Raw genomic sequence first — 21,795 nt, 5'->3', positions numbered from 1 at the left:
GTATCACATCTGCTTTATCCATTCATCTGTCAATGGACATTTAGGTTGCTTCCATGTCTTGGCTATTGTTAAGAATGCTGCTATGAACATTGGGGTGCATGTATCTTTTTCAGTTAAAGTTTTCTCCAGATATTTGTCCAGGAATGAGATCGCAGGATCATATGGTAGCTCTAAAAACCCCCCTGTTCTTAAAAACTGTTCTTAAAATCTTCAAAACCCCCCTCAATATCTCCCAGTGAATCTTCCTTCATAATCAACAGAAAAGTCATTTTCTCAAAAAGTTAGTAACAACCCCACAAATTCATGAATTTCAACTGCATCATCACTCTGGTTTTAAGCAATGTTAGAACAACTAACTACTCATTTGGAAGCAGATCAGGTTGGATCCACATCTATCTTACTATATTCCAAAATAAACTGCAAATAAATCAAAGATTTAAAATATAAGACCCATAAATACTAGATGGCAGAAATGGGTAAATTCTCTTGTAATCTTGAAACCAGGAGGGCCTTTTTAACTATAACTAAAAATACAGAAACCATAGAAGAAAATATTGATAAATTGAGGCTACATAAAATTTTTTTAAAGATATGATTAGGTTGCATAAAGTCAAAGAATACTGCATGATAAAACAAAACAAACAACAAGCAAAGTCCAAAGACAAATGTGGGAAAATATTTACAACACTTATCAGAGACAGAAAGTTAATCATCTTAAACTATAAGGAGCTCTAGAAATCAGAAGAAAAATCCAACAACTCAGTGGAAAATAAAAGGTAGAAAATGAACATGAACAGACAGTTCACAGCAGAAGAAATACACATGTGCCTCTTAAATACACTCAACATAACTCATAAGATACAAAAGGCAACATTTTCTCACCTGTCATCAGCAAAATTCCAAAATCTGATCACTTACTTTTTTAGTGAGACTGTGAGGAAACAGGAGTGCAAAGTGGTGTCACTCTTATGGAAAAGTGTCACTACTACTAAAATTATGCAGCATATACTCTGTGACCCAGGAATTCTCCTTTCTGACAGTTTCATCAATTTGTAGTAAGTAGTAAATACAGCTGAATAAACTGTGAACACAATGAAGATCTTTTAGTTAGACACAGAAAGATCCAAGTTGTATTAAATGAAAGAAAAAAGATGCTGCAGTGCTACATATATAGTGAGCTACTTTTTGTGTAAGAAAAGAGAAAAATAAGAATATATACTCACATTGCTTTTATTTGTAAAAAAAAAAAAAAATTGGGGGGGGAGAATTTTTTTAAGAATAAAAATGTTCACCTACAGGTAATAAGTAGGAACAAAGTGAACAACCCTAGAATCAAAAAACAATTATCAACTCAGTAAAACCTCTTGGCAAGTTTTTTGTTGATTGTTTTTTTTTCTCTTAAATTATCTCCCTCAGTACTAAAGTCCTTAAACTTAAGAGTCCATGTGTCTTAAACAAGAACAAATTTTATTTTAAAAGGGGAGGTGTGGGGAAAGGAACCACCCAGGTACTTTTTGAGTTTCAGAAATGGTTGTTGTGGTCCCTAAAGGATGTTCAGAGGGGTTTGTATCAATAGCTTTGTTTTTTGACTGGCTATTTATATGGCTAACCCACATTTCTCCCAGAGGGGCTTCCTCGGCCCTTAGCCAGGTTACCTGGGCCTGCCCTGCTCCTTAGGTTCTCCCGTCTGAACAGGCATCACCTTGGTCGTGGTCACTCCCTTCAGTCCATCTTGCTAGCCGTCCTTTCACCTCTGTGCAGGTGGAGGGCATTGGTCTCGTCCACCCCATCCATCCCTGTCCGTGCCCTTTACTCTTAAAAGCCCAGGTTCTAGCAGTTTCTGGCCACAATAAATGTGTACTGAGTGGATAAAAAATTCAAAAACTAATAAAAATTTCAAGCTAGTAGGCATTCACCTGCAGAACCTCACCCCCCACCATCGTACCGTATACACACACAAGGTAAACACAATATGAGGAAATGAAGGAAAAAAGTGCCAGGTATCCAAGCAATGCAAGACAAAAAGTATCACCTTTACCTCAGTTCTCAGGAGTTTTCAGAAGAATAATTTTTGCCTGATTTTTTTTTATGTCATTGTTTCAGTCCCCTACTTTAATTTGGTCATGTGAATGTGATGATATTTTTTAATAAAATACTTATTTTGCATGTTTGTAATTGCAGGCTCCTTTACAGGACGCTCTTCTGCTACTTTTTTTCTCAATTTTCTTACTTCTGACTTTTGCAAAATGTTGTAATTATTCGGTTTTATCCCCTACCACAGACTCCAAATCTGTGTTTGGAATGTGAAGATCAAAGTAGTGTAGCTAATCCTTAGGACGCTTGCCGTCATGTGACTTCAGAATCCGTCTCTTATCAAGTTTCTGTGGTTTTCTGGAATATTTACTGCTCATAAAATTATAGTGTGCACATCTGAAACTGTTTTTGAATTACGTTTTCTTGATGCTTCTCCACACTTCATTTGTGGGGACATACCCTGCCCCGATGGTGCTGCCGGTGAGGCAGTCTCCAGCTCTTTGCAAAGCCTCCCCAGGTTGTATCACCACGTTTCCAATAAGCCTTGTTTTTTGTTCTCCTTTAAACAGAGCATGTCTTATTCAAAAATCTTGTGACAGTAGAAAAGAGATTGATAACGAAAAGAAAGTGAGCTCAGAGTAGGATCTGTCCTTGTGGCTTTAGGATCTGTCGTGAGGTAATGCATCCCACCGTCTGAGCTGCAGACTCACGTTGGTTCCCGTGAGGTCTAATCGTGTCTCTGGAAGTAACTTATTCGATCATCTTGTACAAGCCTCTCTGGGACTCTACTTCTTTCCTTTTAAGCACAGATAAAAACAGCAATATACTTTGTAGAGTTCATAGACAGCAACACATAAAAGCAACATTGAAATTAGGAGCTTCTAAAAACTGCCCTTTACCTAGTGCCGAGAAGGACAAATTTTGCCAAGGATTTGATCATTAAAGATGGAACTTAGGTGTGTAATTAATCATGATCTGTTTGAGTAATAATCCCCCTAAAAATATAGACGAAGGATATAATAGATCCGCACATGGCAACAAGTAGGAATTTCAAAATTATAATGAGTGTCAGGTATTCATTTGTGGCTTATATTTACTCAAATTCACTTTTTTTCTGCATTTTTTTCTTTTGATCTTTATTGGAGTATAATAGTTTTACACTGTTGTGCCAGTTTCTGCTGTACAACAAAGTGAATCAGCTGTATGTATACATATATCCCCATATCCCCTCGCTCTTGAGTCTCCCTCCCACCCTCCCTATCCCCGCTCCCCCCACCAGGTCTTCACCAGTCATCAAATTCACTCTTTTAAAGTACTATCTTTTCATTCTTCACAGAAGGAAAAGTCCGTTTTCACAGCCCAGTGTTTATCCCTAAGGGTTATCCAGAAGCCTAAATTGTGTTTATTTCTTATTTCTAAAAATAAGAAATTGTGCCTTGAAAAAGACTGAGAACCAGGTGTACCAGGTAATTCTCAAAATCCCCAGATGACACTTGAGTCAGTTCCCACCCACAGGTGTCCTTTGGTTACTGACATTTTGGCTAAAGTGGCATCTCCACCTGCAAAATCCAAATAGCACAGTCTATTCAAAGAACTTCTGAAGATATCCTTTCAAAAACTTTTAGTGGTAGGTGATGATTAATCAAAACCTGCACATCATTTGAAAATAGGTATCAAGTTTCTCAAAGAGAAAGTACATATCCCAACACTAGTAAACACAATTGCCTGCCAAGATTCAAAGAGTCAGTGTCACGTAACTGCTTAGATTACCAAAAAGGAGTATCGAAAACTAGATATTTTGTTTTTACTCTGTAAAGTTACACCTGTAATGACATCATCTGTTCACTCTTGGTGCATAAACAGGTCCGCACACTGAACAAGGCATCTAAGCACTGGATTTCATCGTAGGACATTAGGGGATTTCCAGTGGAAGTTTCAGCCGTGAGCATTTGTTGGTGGGAATCCAAATCTTTTTTTAGACGTGTAGTCACATACTGGTGTGGGGCTCTGCTGAGTTGAAAGTGACTACAGGTTTGCCATTTGATGTGTGTGAAAATAGGTGCTAGGTGAAAATTTTGAACGTCTTCCTCAGATGTGTATAAAACTGTTGCTTCTCAAAGCCATTCTTTACTTTCTATATAAAGGAACACAATATAAAGCCAACCTGCATGGCCCTAAAACATGTTCTGAATCATCCAAAAATACCCCCTGACTTTTCATCCTTTTGATTTATCGAGGACTGATGGAATTACACCTAGGTAATTCACTCAAGATACTAGGGTATGCCTGAAATAGGATGTGTTTGCCTCCTGCTTGTTCACAGTGACTCTCAGAGGATAAATGTTCTTTCTTGTTTCATAAATACAGAAACACAGCTTCCTCACATCCTCCAGTCTGTACCCACATCTGAAGTTAAACATCTGTGATCACACTGTGAAGCAAAAGTTTCAGTGTGCTACTGATGTTGGAGATGAGTCCTTTGGCAGCACACGCATACACAAAACGCATGGACACACACATGCACACCTGCAACCCTGACCTCTCCCCACACTCCAGCCTCAGTGTCTCCCAGATGTTGAGAGGGCATCTCAAACTTGATACGGTCAAAACTGAACTATTGCTTTTACCCCTCAAACAGCCCTCCTTTCTGCCATCCTCCAACTGCACTGGTCCCCCATCTCAGCAGACAGCCTTTATTCACCCAATTCCTCAGGCCAGACATCCTAAAGCCACCCTTAGACCCCCTTCTAAGTGTCACACCCCACAGTCAACCCTTCAGCAAGCCTTGACACCTCCCCCTGACGTGTCCCAAACCCACCTCCTCCCTGGGTCCTTCTCACTCCGACCAGGCTCCTGTGAAGCCACTCTCACCCTCAGTCCAGACCATGGCAGTGGCTTCTTCACTGGCCTGTGACTCCGCTTACGTCATCCAGCCCCTCCTGATCTGGTCCCCAAAGGCAACCAAAATGACCTTGGAAAACAAAAATTTGATCCTGCACTCTTCTGCCCCACACCCACCACACCTGGAAGGACAGCTGAAGCTCTTCCCAGAGCCGCCATGATAGGGCCAGATCTTCCCATCCCTCCCCTCAAGCTGCACTGGCCTCCTCGCCTCCCTTTGCGCACACAACCACACTCCACTCAGGGTCTTCACACCTCCTGCCTGGGACACCTCCCCACAGACGGGGCCACCTCATCACCTCACTAGACCTAGGTTCCTGCATCATTGCCTCAGAGACGTCCTCCCAGACCACCTGCCCCAAGAGCACACCCTGTTACCCTGTGACCCCACCCCTCAACCTGCTTGTTATTTCTCAAGAGTCCATGTCACTACCTGACTTGTATGCTGTACTTACTCATTTGTGTAACGTCAGTCTAGTCAGTCTACAATACACTGTGTTACAGAACATTAGCTCCTTGAGGGCAGAAAAACTTCCGTTTTCTTCACTGCTCTCTCCCCTGAGTTCACGCATAGCAGGTGTGCACTGAAAGGTATTCGTTGAATGAACTTCTGTGTGAATGAGTGAATTTCCTTAACACTCAACACAGAAAAATCATTTCCAAAAACTCCTGCTGATGCCTCGTCATTGAACCATTTAGTCTCCAAGCAAAAACTGTACCACTTAGAATTCTAGAAACAGAGTCAGGAAGTGTCCTGGACCCTCTCCAGTTTAGTCTACCTCCCTCTGAAGATATAGAAACCATCCCTGAGCGAACTGATGGTTGGACCAGGCACAGCTCAAGCTGCTTCTGCTTCCACACTTTATCTCTGTTCTTTTGGAGAGGTTAGAATTTCATATTCGTAGGAAAATACAGTGGGACCACAGAATTTCAGTTCCTCCTGTCTGTTGGCACTAACGCGTCTGGCACATGGCACACATGATACACTGAAAACTTCCAGATTCATGCAAAGATGGTCCCACATGGACAAGACAGGCTGACCACTACACTGCCATAGGTTCCATCCCATTGGGACAACCTAAAATATAAAAATTGGTTAATTATAAGATTTCTGCTAAATTCACCTGAATGTAGCCCATTTGCAAGTAGTTACATTCCCTGTCCTTAATAATCCTTTTCTCCATGGAGTTTCACATATAAGCATGTAAGACTTGCCTACGTCCCTGTTTACTGCTCTTTTCACAAGAGAAAGGTTATCAAAAAAGAAGCATGGAATAAAATGTAAGCGCTTTAGAACCAGACAGATATGGACTTGATTCTTGGCCCCACTTACTAGCTAAATGACCCTGGATAAGATTCTTGAAACTTCCCGGTATCAGTTTACTGATTTGTAAAAGTGTGTGCATGCGTGAGTATAAAATATTTTTTTAAGTTGAGACGTTAACATGATGACAGATACAATAAGGCAGACTAAGGGCTTTCTGTGTGTTATCTTACTGAATACTCACAACAGCCCTGTGAGGAAAATTGTTCTGCCCCCTACTTACAAGTAAAGACCTCAGGACTCAGAAAGATTCAGAGGCCTGAAGTTCCACAGCTAGGAAAGGACAGAACTAGGAGGACCTGGGCTGTGTCTCACTAGGTCCACACTCACAGCCCTGTGCCTCCTCAGAGGGCCATCATGGAGAAGGGTTGAAACAGTCTGTGTGCTAAGCACCCGGCATAGCCCTGTACACCAGGGACACTCAGTAAATGCCCTTTTCCCTTCTCTTTCCCACCACTGACTCGATAAACTCCCTTGGCCAATGTGCTGGCCTTCCTGGGCCATGGGTTCTTATTGTAAGTAAATAATAATGCTCTTTTTTCTCATTACAAAAGCAACACAGGCTTACTATTGATCATTTGGACAAAAGAGATATGCATAAAAAAACTAAACTTTGCGCATAACTGTACCACCCAAAGAGAGTCACTGTTAGCATGCAGGTATAGGTACTTATAATATTTAGTTTTATAAATACTGTAAGAACAGATAATCATTTGGGAGGCAAAGTTGCTATCAACCTTTGAATCCTGCTGTGTAATCAGTTCTTTACATGATGATGTATTGGAGGAAATACTTTCTTATCTCATCAATATTCTTCTAAAACATGATGGTTTGTGGTTGCATAGTTATCCTTGGTAATACTACTACTAACGATAATAAATTAGATAAAATTTATTACGGGCTAGCACAGTACTAAGATCTTTCGAATGTGTTAACTTATTTAGTTATCACAACATTTCTATGATAGAGACAATTTTATGATTCTCATTTTACAGATAAAGAAACTGAAGCAGAGATAGGTTCAGCAACTTAACCTGGGTAACCCAGCTAATAAGAGGCAGAGCCAGGGTTGGAACTCAGGTAGGCAGATTCTGTAGTCCATGCTTGGGATTAGATGGACTGAATTTTTATTAGAGATGAATCTATTTTTGTTAGAGATTTGAATTAGATCTAATTTTTGTATTAGTTAATAACACTATAATAAGTCTTCTTATGCAAACCTTTATTGACATCTACAATTTTTTCATTAGGTTAAATTCCTAGAAGCAAAATTACTGAAATAATAGATTTCACATAGTTAATACTTTTGGCCTATAATGCCAAAGTCCCCTCCCCCCCAAAATTAAACCATTTTATTATTACATAAAATCTTCATGACTGTTTTTTAAACTTTGTTAGCTTGATGATTAAAATGGTATGTTGCGGGCTTCCTAGGTGGCGCAGTGGTTGGGAGTCTGCCTGCCATATGCGGAGGACATGAGTTCGATCCCTGCTCCAGGAAGATCCCACATGCCGCGGAGCAACTAAGCCCGTGTGCCAAAAAATAAAATAAAATAAATAAATAAAATGGTATGTTGTTACTATTTCAAATTTCAAAACTAGAATTTATAAAGAACTTCTTTCCATATACTTATTGGCCATTTTTACTTCTTCTTAGGGTTAAATTTATATTTATGCCTTCTGTCCAATATTCTACCAGCATGTTTTCTTATTAGTTTATTTTTGTATACTAAGGATATTAATCCTTTGTCCATCATCATATATGTTGCAAATATCTCTTTGAAGTTTTTTTTTTTTTTTTTGCATTTCAATCTATTTGGGTTTTTTAACATAGTTCTAACTTTTGTATATTTGTATATCTGTTCTCAGTTGCAAAATGAGGGCTATTTAACTGTACTATTTCTAAGACCCTTAAAATTATAAAATATTATTCTGTTTATGTGCTAACTCTAAGCAAATAACCCATCAAATCAGTATTGAACATCTGTACTATTGTAGGTACTGAGCAGGCACTGAGGTTACCAGGAAAAATAAGTGCTTTGTCTGCCTTCAGTATCTTACAATTCCTGGGAGATACCAGCAGGCCAGCAGATGGTACTGACAGTGGTAGTAAGTGTGACAGGAATGCATCCAGAGCCCTGGGCACTCGTGCATGAAAGCAGCCTCTTCGACAAGTTGACGCCTGGGCTGAGCACACGGGGTAGGGGAAGGGCTTTCCAGACAGAGCAGCAGCATTCTGTAGAGCACTTTGAAGCCGGGCAGCAGAATTTGATCTTTGTTCCAAAGTATTGAAAACAAAAAACAAAAAAACCTTTTTTTGATCAGAGAAGTAATATAATTACTTTAACATTTTAATCTGGCAACAGAGTACACAAGAGTTTAGGGAAAGGAAAGACAAGAGAGTGAAGATCTAGTCAGAGTCTGTGGCATGACTGGGAGAGAGGGAGCCTCACCTTGCACCAGGGGAGACAGGACCAGTGGGAGGAGGGAGAGAGAGGAGGTAGTATGGAGCAGAAGCAGCAGGATGTGAGATGAGGGAGGCAATAAAGAAGATGCTTACCTGCAAATCCAACATGCAATCTGTATCGAGATGCTGGGGTTTTAATTGGTATTTACGTTTATTTACCTGGGGAAATAAATAGGTTTAGAGTAATTCATAATTTTTTTACAAAGGAATAACATTGAAGGGATATTACCCTATCTAATATCTAGTGTCATACTGATGAGGAGTAGGCAATGAAACAGAAAGAGTCTAGAAATAGACCTCTTGATAAGTATATGGAAATGGAGAATAGATTTATTTAGGTGGTATTGGAAAAACTGAATATCGTATAGGATAAAGAGTAAGATTAGTTCTCTACTTCACCACAGAGACAAACATAAATTTCTTAAATGTTAAAGATGTCTCAGTTATAATAATGCTAATTGTTATACCATACAAATCCTCAAATTCCAGTAACTTCTCAAAATCGAGGTTCATTTCTTACTTGTGCGATAGTCCAGTGAAGGTGCTTCTCACTGGGGCTGGAGTATGTGGCAGAGGCCCTGTTCCACGCAGTCACTCAGGACACGGCTGACAAAGGCCCTGCCATTTTCAGCATCTGGCTCCTAAAGACATCCTTGGTGTCCACATGAGCCAGCAGACGGGAAAAGACAGCCTCTAAGGCCATCTGCTTCCTCTCAGCCTGGAAGTGGTCTACACCATCTCCACTCACCTTCCATCAGCTAGGATGGGTCACATCTCCCCACCCAGGCAGACCTGGGAAATGACATCCCTGGTGGGTAGCCCCCATCTCCGGGGTAGTTCTGCACCTCAGAGGAGAAGCATGCGTCTCTGGAGGACAGCTAGCTACTCCTGCCACAGAGAACGTGATATGAACAGAGTGCATATGTTAACTAAATGAGCAGCTAAATACACCAGGTAGAATCTAGGAAAGTATTTTTCTAATCTCGGACAAAGGCCTTCTAGATGACTTGACCCCTATGACTTTTTTTTTTTTTTTTAATTTATTTTGGCTGTGTTGGGTCTTTGTTGCTGCATGGAGCTTTTCTCTAGTTGTGATGAGTGGGGGCTACTCTTCGTTGTGTTGTATGGGCTTCTCATTGCAGTGGCTTCTCCTGTTGGGAGCACGGGCTCTAGGTGCGCAGACTTCAGCAGTTGCAGCACGTGGGCTCAGTTGCGGCTCACGGGCTTAGTTGCTCCGTGGTTCTATGACTTCTTAATGACATGAAATTTAGAATCTGTTAAAAAAACAAAAACAAAAACATGATGTTTTGTCTATCACATTGGTAAAGATTACAGATTTATAATATTCTGCCTAATACATGAAAATGCTTAGAACAGTATCACACAGTAAACAGTAAATTTTAATTATTATTATTACTATTGTTATTTCATTAGCATTGCTTTTTATTAGCAAGGTGACAGAAAGATAAATACTTTCACACATTATTAATGATCATTGGTACCATCATTTGGAGGCCACTTTGATATCAAAGCTCGAAATGTGCCAACCTTCAACCCAGCAATCCAATCTCTAGGAATGTATCCTTAAAGAGAACACCTACAGACATTTGTGTATGGGGCTGCTCATTTCAGCATCATTTTAATAGCAAAAATTTAAGTAACCTACAGTTCATTAGTAAAGAATTAGTTAATTATATATTTACTTCTTACCTTATACATATGTCTAAGGTTTTGATATTTTATAGCAGTTATTAGTTTTATAATTTTAAAACAGATATTTCATTAAAAGGGTCCAAAATTTAACTTGTAGTGAGGCCACTGAAGAGAGCTCAAGGAATGAGAACAGAAAAGGTGGTGGGAGAGGATAGAATCACCAGGAATGCACTATTTGCTGCCCTTCTGTTTTGCCCAAAGGCAACAAGATGAAATGAGCTTAAAGTGCAAGAGGGAGATTTATGTTAGTTATTAGGGGAAACCTTCTGAGACTCCAACATAATTTACAAAAATTCTTAAAAACTAAAGTCTCCAGACAGTTTCTAGATGTCAAGATGTACCCCCTTTGTGGTTTACCTCTGGAAAATTTCTCTCTCCTGACAATTACTGTATAAAAGTGTTTAACTATACTTTGTTTAATGCATGTGATTTAGTTCTTCCCTTTATGATTTTAAAGAAAGCCAAGTGTACTAAAATATACTTTCTAATAGATGAATTGTTTCATGTAATTGTAGCAACAAAACAGCCCATGGAGTTCAGATGTACAATTGACCTTGCTTTAACCCAATCTTAGGTCCATGATAGGGTAACCTTGGATGTGAATCCACTTTATAATGAGGGCTTTTCAGTATTTCAGTGACTAATCCCTTTTACTCAGCATCTGGGGTGATCAATTTGTATTGATTTTGCTGACTAATACTGGAGCAAAGTTCCAGCAGGGTCTAATAATAAGCTCATACACTCTCTATGTGTCTTAAATATGACTACAGTGTTTACTTCATTCAAATCTTTGCAGTCTCTGCAAATCTCAAGAATTCATCTATAAATCATTCTAAGGGATTCAGCAGATATGTGAGCCTACCTAATACCTTATAAGCCTATATTCTACATCTCTAATGGGCTGCTTGTAATCAATAACTATTTCTTCACTGCTTCCTAATTTGTCCCCCTCTGTTTCTGTTAAGAGGGGCATTTAGGAGCTCATAATTACCTGGTTTTTGGGGGGGTTTTTGTTTTTCATGCAATTTGGAGTGCCTCCTTGTTTATTAGCAGTTCTATTTGTTTCTCTAACCCATTTTCTCAGGATGTATCCATAAAAGTACCATCTGTTTTAGTATCATTTTATCTCTGCTTTATTCTCCCTGCACTTCTTTCTTTCCTGAATGCTTTATGCCATAACAATTTATTATTGCTGTAGTTTCCACCTGCTTTTGCAGCCTACAAAAGTATGGAAGTGGCACACACCATCTCTGCCACCACTCCCTGCCACCACTACCCCCCACTCACGTCACTCAGGATTTTCTTTATCCAAGAAATGGTGCACAATGACTCTTAAGAGCACAGCTTTGGAGTCAGGTAAGGGCCAGCTCAGCCGCTTGTAGATGTTGTGCTTGGCTAGTTGAGCCCCACAAGCCTCAGATCTTCGTTTGTGAGGAGGAGATGGTAATGATACTGTCTACATCATAGGGTTGTGTGGAGGACTGAATGAAATGATGGACCTCAGGGTTTCCCAGTCTTGGCATTACTGACACTGGGGATTGGTACTTCTTTTTTCAGAGGGCTGTTCTGGGCATTGTAGGATGTTTTGAAGCAACCCTGGCCTCTACCACTAGATGCCAGCAGCAACTTCTTCCCAGTTATGACAACCAAATATGTCTCCAGACATTACCAAATGTCCCTTGGGAGGCAAAATTGTCCCCACTCACAACCACTGGTGGACATAAAGCATGAAGCACAATGCCCCGTACATAGTAGGGACTTGATAATATTTGCAGTAGATTGATGATCAGACAGATGAATGAATATTCATTTCTAATGCAAGTGTCCAATATAGTGCTTGACCCCAATTGACTGCTTTATACATGAACACATGAACAAATGAATCTGAAGCCAGTGAGCCTTGAGGGCTACCTGTAATTCCTACGTTGAACTAAAATGTGCTGTCTTCACTTAAAACAAATGCTCCTAGGTTGCAAACAACACTTTGGACGATTAACTAATTGTGCAGCTTACGCTACTCTACCCAGTTTTTCCCCAGCTTTATTGAAATGTAATTGACATAAACATTGTATACGTTTAAGGTATACAATTGATTTTATACACTTACATATTGCAAAATGACTATTAGTTAACAACTCCATCATGTCACATAATTACCATTTCTTTTTCGTGGTGAGAACATTTAAGATTCACTCTCTTAGTAACTTTCAAATATATAGTACAGTATTATTGTTTCCCATTTCAGATCTGCTGCCCAATTTTTAATTTGATTGTTTGGGGGTTTTTTGTTTGTTTTTGTTTTTGTTTTTTACTATTGAGTTGTATGAGTTATTTATATATTTTGGATATTAATTCCTTATCAGCTATGTGATTTGAAAATTTTTTCTCTCTTTTATTGCCTTTTCATTTTGTTGATGGTTTCATTTGCTATACAGAGCTTTTTAGTTTGCTATGATTTCACTTGGTAATTTTTGCTTTTCTTGCCTTTGCTTTTGGTGTCAAATCCAAAAAAATCATTGCCAAGACCAATGTCAAGAAGCTTACCCTCTGTTTTCTTCTAGGAGTTTTATAGTTTCAGGTGTTACATTAAGTCTGTAAAGTATTTTGAGTTAATTTTTGTGAGTGCTGTAAGATAGTGTTCCAATTTCATTCTCTTGCATGTGACTGTCCAGTTTTCCCAACACTGTTTATTGACGATACTATCCTTTCCCCATTGTATATTCTTGGCTCCTTTGTCATTAATTAATTGACCATATATCTGTGGGTTTATTTCTGGGCTCTCTATTCTGTTCCATTGACCTGTGTGTCTGTTTTTATGCCAATATCATACTGTTTTGATTACTATAACTTTGTAATATAATTTGAAATGAGAAAGTGTGATGTTTCTAGCTTTGTTCTTCTTTCTCAAGATTGTTTTGGGCTGTACAGGGTCTTTTGTGATTCCATACGAATTTAGCACTGTTTGTTCTATTTCTGTGAAAAACAGCATTGGAATTTGATAGCGACTGCATTGAATCTATAGGTTGTTTTTGATAGTATGGACATTGTAACAACACAAATTCTTCAGTCCATCAGCATAGAATATCTTTCCATTTATCAGTGTCTTCTTCACTTTCTTTCATCAGTTTCATAGTTTTCACTGAACAGATCTTTCACCTTCTTGATTAAACTTCTTCCTAACCTTCTTGATTAAACTTCTTCCTAAATATTTTATTCTTTTTGATGCTATTGTAAATGGGATTTTTTTCTTAATATCTCTTTATGATAGATCATTGTTAGTATATAGAAACACAAGTGATTTTTGAATATTTATTTTGTGTCCTGCAACTTTACTTAACTCATTTATTATTTCCAACAGTTTTTTGGTGGAATCTTTAGGGTTTTCTATATATAATATGTCATCTGCAAACAGTGACAGTTTTACTTCTTCTTTTCTGATTTGGATGATTTTTATTTCTTTTTCTTGCCTAATTGCTCTGGCTAGGACTTCCAATACTATATTGAATAAAACTGGCAAGAGTGGGCATCTTTAATTTGTTCCTGATCATAGAAGGAAAGTTTTCAGTTTTTTACCACTGAGTATGATGTTTGCTATGGGCTTGTTTTGGGGCCTTTATTATGTTGAGGTATATTCCCTCTTTGTATCCACCTTGTTGAGAGTTTTTATCATGAAAATACATGAATTTTGTCAAATGCTTTTTTTCTACATCTATTGACATGATCATATGATTTTTATCCTTCCCTTTGTTATTGTGGTATATCACACTGATTGATTTGCAGATGTTGAACCATTCTTGAATCCCTGGAGTAAATCCTACTTGCTCATGGTGTATGATCCTTTTAATGTACTGTTGAATTCAGTTTGCTAAGATTTCATTAAGGACTGTTACATCTATATTCATCAGGGCTGTGTACTTTTATTTTCTTGTGGTGTCTTTATCTGGTTTTGATACCAGGGTAATGCTGACCTCATAAAATGAGTTTGGAAGTGTCCCCCCCCCTTTTTTTTTTTTAATGGAAGAGTTTGAGAAGGATTGGTATTTATTCTTTAAATGTTGGTATAATTCGCCAGTGAAGCCTTCTGGTCCTGGACTTTTTTGTTTGTTGGGAGGTTTTTGATTACTGATTATATCTCTTTGTTAGTAATTGGCCTGTTCAGATTTTCTATTTCTTCCTGATTTAGCCTGGGTCAGTTGTATGTTTCTAGTAATTTAACTATTTATTCTAGGTTATCTGTTTCATTAAGATGTTTCTGGAAGTTTATCTTGTTCTTTTGTTTGGAATATATTATTTTGTCTCTTCATTCTCCTTAACTCTCTGTGTTGGTTTCTGCGCATTGGATAAAACAGCCACCTACCTGAGTCTTGACGGACTGATTTTGTGTAGGAGATGAACATCATCAATTAGCCTAGTCTTTGCTTCTGGTTGTCTCTAAAACCTGTGTGATTGTCTAACCACCTTCCCTGTTCTTACTGGCTCTCAGTGGTTGAATAAATGCCAAGACCCATCAGTATCCCAAAGGGGAGAGTCACAGTCAGCTCCTAGAAGAAGGCCAGTTGGAAGCTGGACCCTCAGGAAGCAATGGGGAAAGTATGTCATTAGGCCCCATCCAAGGAGAAATGGAAAGGTGGGCATTTCACCTGTCCCTGCTGTACTGGGCCCAGTTATACAACCATGGAGTGGGGGATGGGGCTGTGGGGTCCTGAACCTATTAGGAACTTCTTTCTTTACTATAGTTCTGTGGGACTCCTGAATGCAAGCCCTGTTGGCCATCAGAGCAAGGTGATCCAGGGGTTCTCTCTCAAGCTGCAGCCTCAAAAGCTGGGGCACCAGATGTCTGTAAAAGCTCCTTGAGAGAGATACTAGCAAATAGGAGCAGGCCAAAGGGAGAGGGCAGGGGAAGTGTCCACTGTCTTATGTGGTCTCAGTTGAGACCTGCAGTCAATCCCTAGATGCATGCTAAATTAGAGGCCTGTGCCACCCTCGCCTCCTGAGATGGCCCATACTCTGTGGAGTGAGTTTCTCCCAAGGCTGCCCTCTCACCTTCTGAGATGGCCCACGCTCTCTCTGTAGAGTGTGCTTCTCTCTAAATAAGTCCACTTCTTACCCATCACTTTGTCTCTCATTGAATTCTTTCTGTGACAAGACATCAAGAACCTGAGTTTTGGAAGTGGGCTTTCACCAGAATTCAACCATGCTGGCGCCTTCTCCAGAACTATGAACAATAAATTTCTATTGTTTATAAAAAAAATAAAATAAAATAACAGAACTTGAGTTTTGTTAACTCCTGAGACAAGGTGTGTGATCTCAGTTGAAAGACCGTGGGTTCAAGTCCCACTCTGAGTTGCACAGTTTCAGCTGGGAACCACGAAGGGACAGTGATAAGCCAGACCAACTCCTGCTCATTGTCAACACTGTTAGGAACACCTTCTGTGCCATTTCTTTGCGATAACTTTTTGGGCACTAACACCTGGTTGGGAGACTGCCTTGGAAGGGATAGCATCTAAAATCTCTTTTGTCATTTATAGATATTTTTGTACTCTGATCTTGTTACAAAAAGTGCTTCATCATCAAGGAGATTCATAGGATGCCTGTGGAAGCCATTACAACAGTTCCACATCAAGATGCTGGCCATGCAAGGATTCCAGCCCACGCTGCCTTAAAACAAGCTGTCCTGCCTCTTCCTCACCCCTTCCCCAGAATAACTGGAATACTCCTCCCACTCATTAGCCTATGAAATTACCTAACCCTATTAAAACTGACAACCCATACCTGGGGCCTCTTCTTTTCAAGTTTTTTCCTGATTTCAAAAGGCTTTTTCATCGTTACAGAACTCCAACATTACTGAAATTAATAACTTAGAAAGTGAAAAGTCCCTTTATCCACATACTCACCCCAACTCTCTACTCCTAGAGAAAGAATTAATAGTAATATTCTGTGCACATTCTCACGTTTTTCCTAGTTGTATAATATAGTTTTTATTAAACAAGAGTACGTCGTACATACTGCTTTGCAACTGACTTTTAGTCACTTAATGCCTTTGGTGTCCGTATCAACATGTGTAGTTCCTTCCCATCTCCGACAGCTACAGAGTGAGAGAAAAGGGTGCACTGTGGCTGGCTGTGCTCCCAGCCACGAGCTCACTCAGCGGGCAGACCCGGCTGGAGAAATCCCTTTGGCTGACCCACGTCCTGCCAACCCCTGACCCTCTCCCTCCAAATCCTGACCCAAGAGGGCACCAGGAGAGTGACTGTTAGTCCACACTAGGGGACCAGACCTTCCTGAGTGCAGGAAGGATGGAGCTGAAAGAATAATACACATTCACACAGCAGTTAACCCTGAGCATCCCAGAAACATCGTAAGTGCAACACCCTGAGGTGGGGCTCCTCTCTGGAGGGTGGCCACCTGGTCGCGCACAGCCCACTCCGAGCAGGAAGGACGTTTTATTGAGGATGATCAGGTCAAGCTAACTTACTGTAAAATCCCATGGGAGGCCATTCATGCCACTTCACTTCTCCCACTTCAAAGCCTACTTTCCACCACTCAGATATTTACCCTTGGAACGATTAAGTCCTCATTTATCTTTTCTATGCTTTCATTAGCTGCTCTTTTTTTCTTTTTAGCTGACAAAAGGGCAGATATGATTTAAGCCAAATGTCAATATGTCAAACATTAAATATCCATTCCCATGCAATGCACAGTGTGTATAATTACTACTCTATTATAACAAATGGAATATTAATTAACTTATGTACAGAACTTAAACATAACAGACCTAAGCAGTTATAAAGAGTAGTGTACGCAGAGTACTTAGAGCATTCAGCTTAGCTGAGGCCTTTGTCTAAGAGTCTGTAAAGCTGCAGACTCCACAACAGAAGTGAAATTTTTTCAGAAAGGGGCAACAAGCTTCTTTGGCAAGAAGACAGGAGCCATGATTATGTGAAGAGCATTTTCACAGCTGGACAGGCTATGTATCCTCTGTGGCATCAGCCGGGAAGCCGCGGTGCTGGGGTCGAGGCAGAAGCTCCCTCCTATAGGCAGGACCACCCGTGACACCAGGGCTGCTGTGGGGGGCTGCCCCCAGCCCTAACTACCCCCAGAGCACCGGACTTTCCGAAGGCCGTGTCCGGTTCTTTGAGGGTTAAACAGCAAGTGATGCAAACCTGCATGGCTAAAGTAGAGAATGGCCGAGGGTCAGACCCGAGACATCAGGAGGCCCAGTCCTCGGCCTCCCACTCCTCGGAGATCACAGAGCCCAAGTGGTGCGCGCCGGCCTGGGGCTCTAGATCAGTTTTCTGGGCTCCAAATAGGTCAGAGGTACCTTTTGTGAAATCCTGTTGTGGAAACTAAAGTCTCCTGGTCGTGCTACTTACGGCTACTCCCACCTGTTTCTTTCAGATACCATCGTTCTCATCGCCTCCATAGCAGTAGTCTCTGCCAAAACTCAGGGTAACATCTTCGCCACGTCTGCACTGCGCAGCCTGCGCTTCCTGCAGATTCTGCGCATGGTGCGCATGGACCGGCGCGGCGGCACCTGGAAGCTGCTGGGCTCCGTGGTCTACGCGCACAGCAAGGTGGGGACCCCTGGCCTTCCTTGCCAGCTGCCCTAATAGTTCCTCAACTTATCGAAAGTAAACAGTCTTTTCAGAAATTGGTTAAAGCAATGTGGGGACACAATGTGTAGTGGATTACGTAAAAGTCATCATAAATATCCAAGAAGCAGTCAAACAGATGGAATCATGCTTAGATCTTTCTCCTTTTCCAAAGATTTTTCACCTCTAAAAATGTCTCATTCCTTTTATATCTAGGAATTAATCACAGCTTGGTACATAGGATTTTTGGTTCTGATATTTTCGTCTTTCCTTGTCTATCTGGTGGAGAAGGATGCCAATAAGGAGTTTTCTACATATGCAGATGCTCTCTGGTGGGGCACGGTGAGTATAAAAATCTGGTTTTATTTATTGGATGCTGTGAGACGTTGCTTTTGAACACAGTGTAGTGATTCCCATGTGTGGTCTCAATAAAACTAAGAACTTCCAAAAGGGAGTTATGTGAAAATATACAGTGCTTGCAATTATCTAAAGAGTTTCCCCTGTTATGTCCAACAAAGTTAAGTTCTCTTACAAATCATCAGTAGTATTTCTTTAGTGTTAGACTGTTGCCATAATAAAGATAAATAATTTTTTAACCATGATTAAGATGTTCGTGGGCTTGTTTGTTTTAACTTTGTGGAGCACAGCTTTAAAGTACAAATTGTTGCCTTGTTTTGCCACTCATCAAAAAGTTTATCTGAGGTTTAAAAAAGAAAAGGAATAGTAGCTGAATGAAAGAAGAGTAAAATTATGATACAAAAAAGGGAAAAGAGAAGAGTGGTAACCATCTGTGAGATCAGAGATTATAGACACTGAATTTCAAAACTTTCCACTCAAAAACCTCTTTTTCTTTTAAATTGTGGTTAAAGGGTAGTTTTCTAAACAAAAGTAAAATCATGACTCTCATACAGGTAGAAAATAAACATGTGCTAAAGATTTTATTTTACCTTTTCTTTTAAGTTACTATTAATGAAGGATCTAGGAAGATGTTACAGCCAGTTCAGAGGACTATCCAAAGAACAGAAATATATGAAAATTAGGAATATTGAAATGAATGTGCAACAGTGGCAAACCTGGCTTCTTCCACAGTGAAAGAGGAAAGTCAGAGGAACCCCCACCAGACAGGATGTATTTACACGTCCATAGACAAGAATTATTTTGCGTTGCTACTACAACTTACATAGTCCTAAAATAGCTCAAAGGCCATGAAAGGTGCAGAGCCCGCCCTATAAAATCAAAAATTAATAACCTGAAGAGTGTGCTCTAAGCAACACATAGTTTTCCAGTGAAGCAAAAAATTGTCTTTACATTGTAAAGAATTTATAAAACAGTTGTTGAAACATGTACCCTAATAAGAATGTCATAGGATAAAGGAGTGCTTTATGCAATGTGTAAACTGCATTTCTTTTTATTTTATTCCTTAAAACATTCCAAAAGGATGAAAATACAACAGCAGTTATAGTTGTTTGAAGAGTTTCCACGTCTCTTTGGTCTGACAAACTTGTTGGCTTGTAAATCATCTGTAATATTTCTTGAGTGCTAGATTGTTGCCAAAATAAAAATCTATCATCTTCTTAAACTGTGATTAAAACATTGGTAAGTTTGTTTGCTGGTTTTCTTTGTGGAGCACAGGTTTACATTCCCAGTTGTTGCGTTGTTCCGCTCTTGGTCAGAAGCTCATCAGTGAGGACTAGAACTCGTCAAGGACATGGATAACTTGTCAGGCTTTTAGTAAGCAGAACTTGGTATTTCTGTTGGTTACATAGCAGCAATAAAATGAATAAGAATCAAAATATATTCATCTGAAGATCAAGATTTTTTTCCTTGAATTATCAGAGTTAAATATCTCCAAGATTGTGCCACTGACAACAAAGCATTCTGTTGGTTTAAAAATTTGGTTTCCAACTCCTTCCCCTCCCCCACAAGCCATAATGGCCACTTTGAAAGGAGGAAAGTGGAAAACCCAAAAGAGAGCAGTCATCTGACATTCTAAAATACTTTTTATGTGTAGAGAACAAATGAGAATCTATGATTCATGGTGGGATAAACTGTGTAAACTGAGCAAACGGGAGGCTTTTCTAGCCAGCAAGGGGAAGACAACTGAATATCCCAGGCTTCAAAGCAGCAATTTGAATCGAAGTTTAGATTTTATTTCTCTGTGGTAATTCTAACATGTGTGAGTGACGGGGACACTCAGGCGCCCTTCTCCTCTGAGGTGCAGCTGTTGGTGGATCCACTTGGCAGCTCTCTGGCCTTCAGTCCCTCCATCTTCCTTTCTCCTTCCTGCTAATCAAAATCGCTGCATTGTGTTTTGAACGGTGTGTGGGAAACTCTTAATGTACCTCTCACTTGGTCACCAGCTTGTTTCTTTTGCCAGAACAACCCATGTAGCAGGTTTCCAAAGGTCATCTCTGGGCCTTTCAAGGAAAAGCAACATCTATTCATTAATTTCATTTCAGTAGCACTATTTGACTGAAGTTTAACCTGTACTTAACAGATTCTTTGAATGGCCTAATTATGTCTCTTTTACCAGAGTAAAAATTTTCTACGGTGTTGAGCTTCTAGGAATAAAAAAGGCCTTATTGGTCCACAGTGGGTTTGTTGATATTAACTGACTCATTAATGAAATCATCTAAAGCCACAAAAAAGCAAACAAGAAAGCTTTTTACTTCTATTCCTTATAAGAAGAACATATACTATGTCTCCAATGTGAAGTAAAACAAATTTAGAATACTATACCTTTTATGATATGTTAATGAAGACCTTAATGAAATCTACATCTGGATATTTTTAGTTAAAATTATCCACGTTGCATGTAATGGACACCTTGCTAACCAAGGGAGTATCCAGAATACATAGGGAAATGAAAGCATCCTGAATTAGAGTGTTTCTTAGGCTTTGGTGAAAAAAAAGGAAGTCCCCATTTATTTAAAAAAAAAGCCTGAAGTATCAACATTAAATGTAAAATGCAATTCGTAGTCTATGGATACAGTATCCCAGTGAATTCTAAATATTAAATACGGAACTCCTTCCATTAAGAAGGTGCTGAGGGCTGTCCCCAAACCACCTTCAGGAGGAACACGTACTGCAATCAGCACTGCTCGAAGCCCATAACAATTTAGAGAGCTTCGATCCCTGAAAACAGTTCCATACTAGTGAACAACAGTACTCAGCCCACTGAGTAGGTGGGATCATCGATACAAAGGGCAGGTCCTAAGCCCACAGCAGGTGCCCTACTACAGATGGGGCTGCCGTGGATGTGAAGTGGGAGAACCGCTACAGCAAAGGAACAAGGAGTGGTACCCTTCCTGGTGGACCCACAGCTTAAGTGCAGAAAGGGCTTGGGAACTGGGGTTTCAATGAAAAGATGCTCTGGCTTCTGATGGAGCAAATGAACAGGTGTTGATGACAGTGGATGTGGAGGAAGAGGGAGGGGGAGGCTGAGGCCCTGGCAGCTACGGGACAAGAGGGTCTTCTGGTTGCTGGGCGGAGCTCCATTTAATGTGATTTCCTATTATTATCATTCTCCTTCTCAGTTGCTTTAGGTTTATTCCGAAGTAATTTAAAAACAGGTTTTCCTGGAGTTATTTTTTATTATTATCTCCTTCTTTCCTGTTATTATTTTCCTCCTTTTGATTTGCTTTTGATTTATTCTGAAATAACTGAAGATCCCATCCTCCTGAAGTAATTTTTCTGGTAATAACCTATTGTTGAAGGCCAGCTTGTCCTCTTTCTATTTACTGCTATTCCTGTGACGAAGACAG

At 39.8% G+C, this 21,795-nt stretch overlaps 1 protein-coding gene across 1 annotated transcript in view; it reads left to right on the top strand.

Annotated features, from left to right (window-relative positions):
* The window catches only part of KCNQ5 (potassium voltage-gated channel subfamily Q member 5), a 535,817-nt gene that overhangs the window by 416,747 nt on the left and 97,275 nt on the right, over positions 1-21,795 (top strand). The window contains exons 4-5 of the mRNA XM_057738358.1: positions 17,838-18,013; positions 18,248-18,373. Coding sequence (XP_057594341.1) covers positions 17,838-18,013; positions 18,248-18,373 — 302 coding nt within the window. The remainder of the gene's footprint in view (positions 1-17,837; positions 18,014-18,247; positions 18,374-21,795) is intronic.

The sequence above is a fragment of the Hippopotamus amphibius genome, chromosome 6 (genome assembly GCF_030028045.1).
Source record: "Hippopotamus amphibius kiboko isolate mHipAmp2 chromosome 6, mHipAmp2.hap2, whole genome shotgun sequence".
NCBI classification, from domain to species: domain Eukaryota; kingdom Metazoa; phylum Chordata; class Mammalia; order Artiodactyla; family Hippopotamidae; genus Hippopotamus; species Hippopotamus amphibius.
Note: the sequence above shows the minus strand (reverse complement) of the source record. Positions and strands in the feature narration are given on the sequence as shown.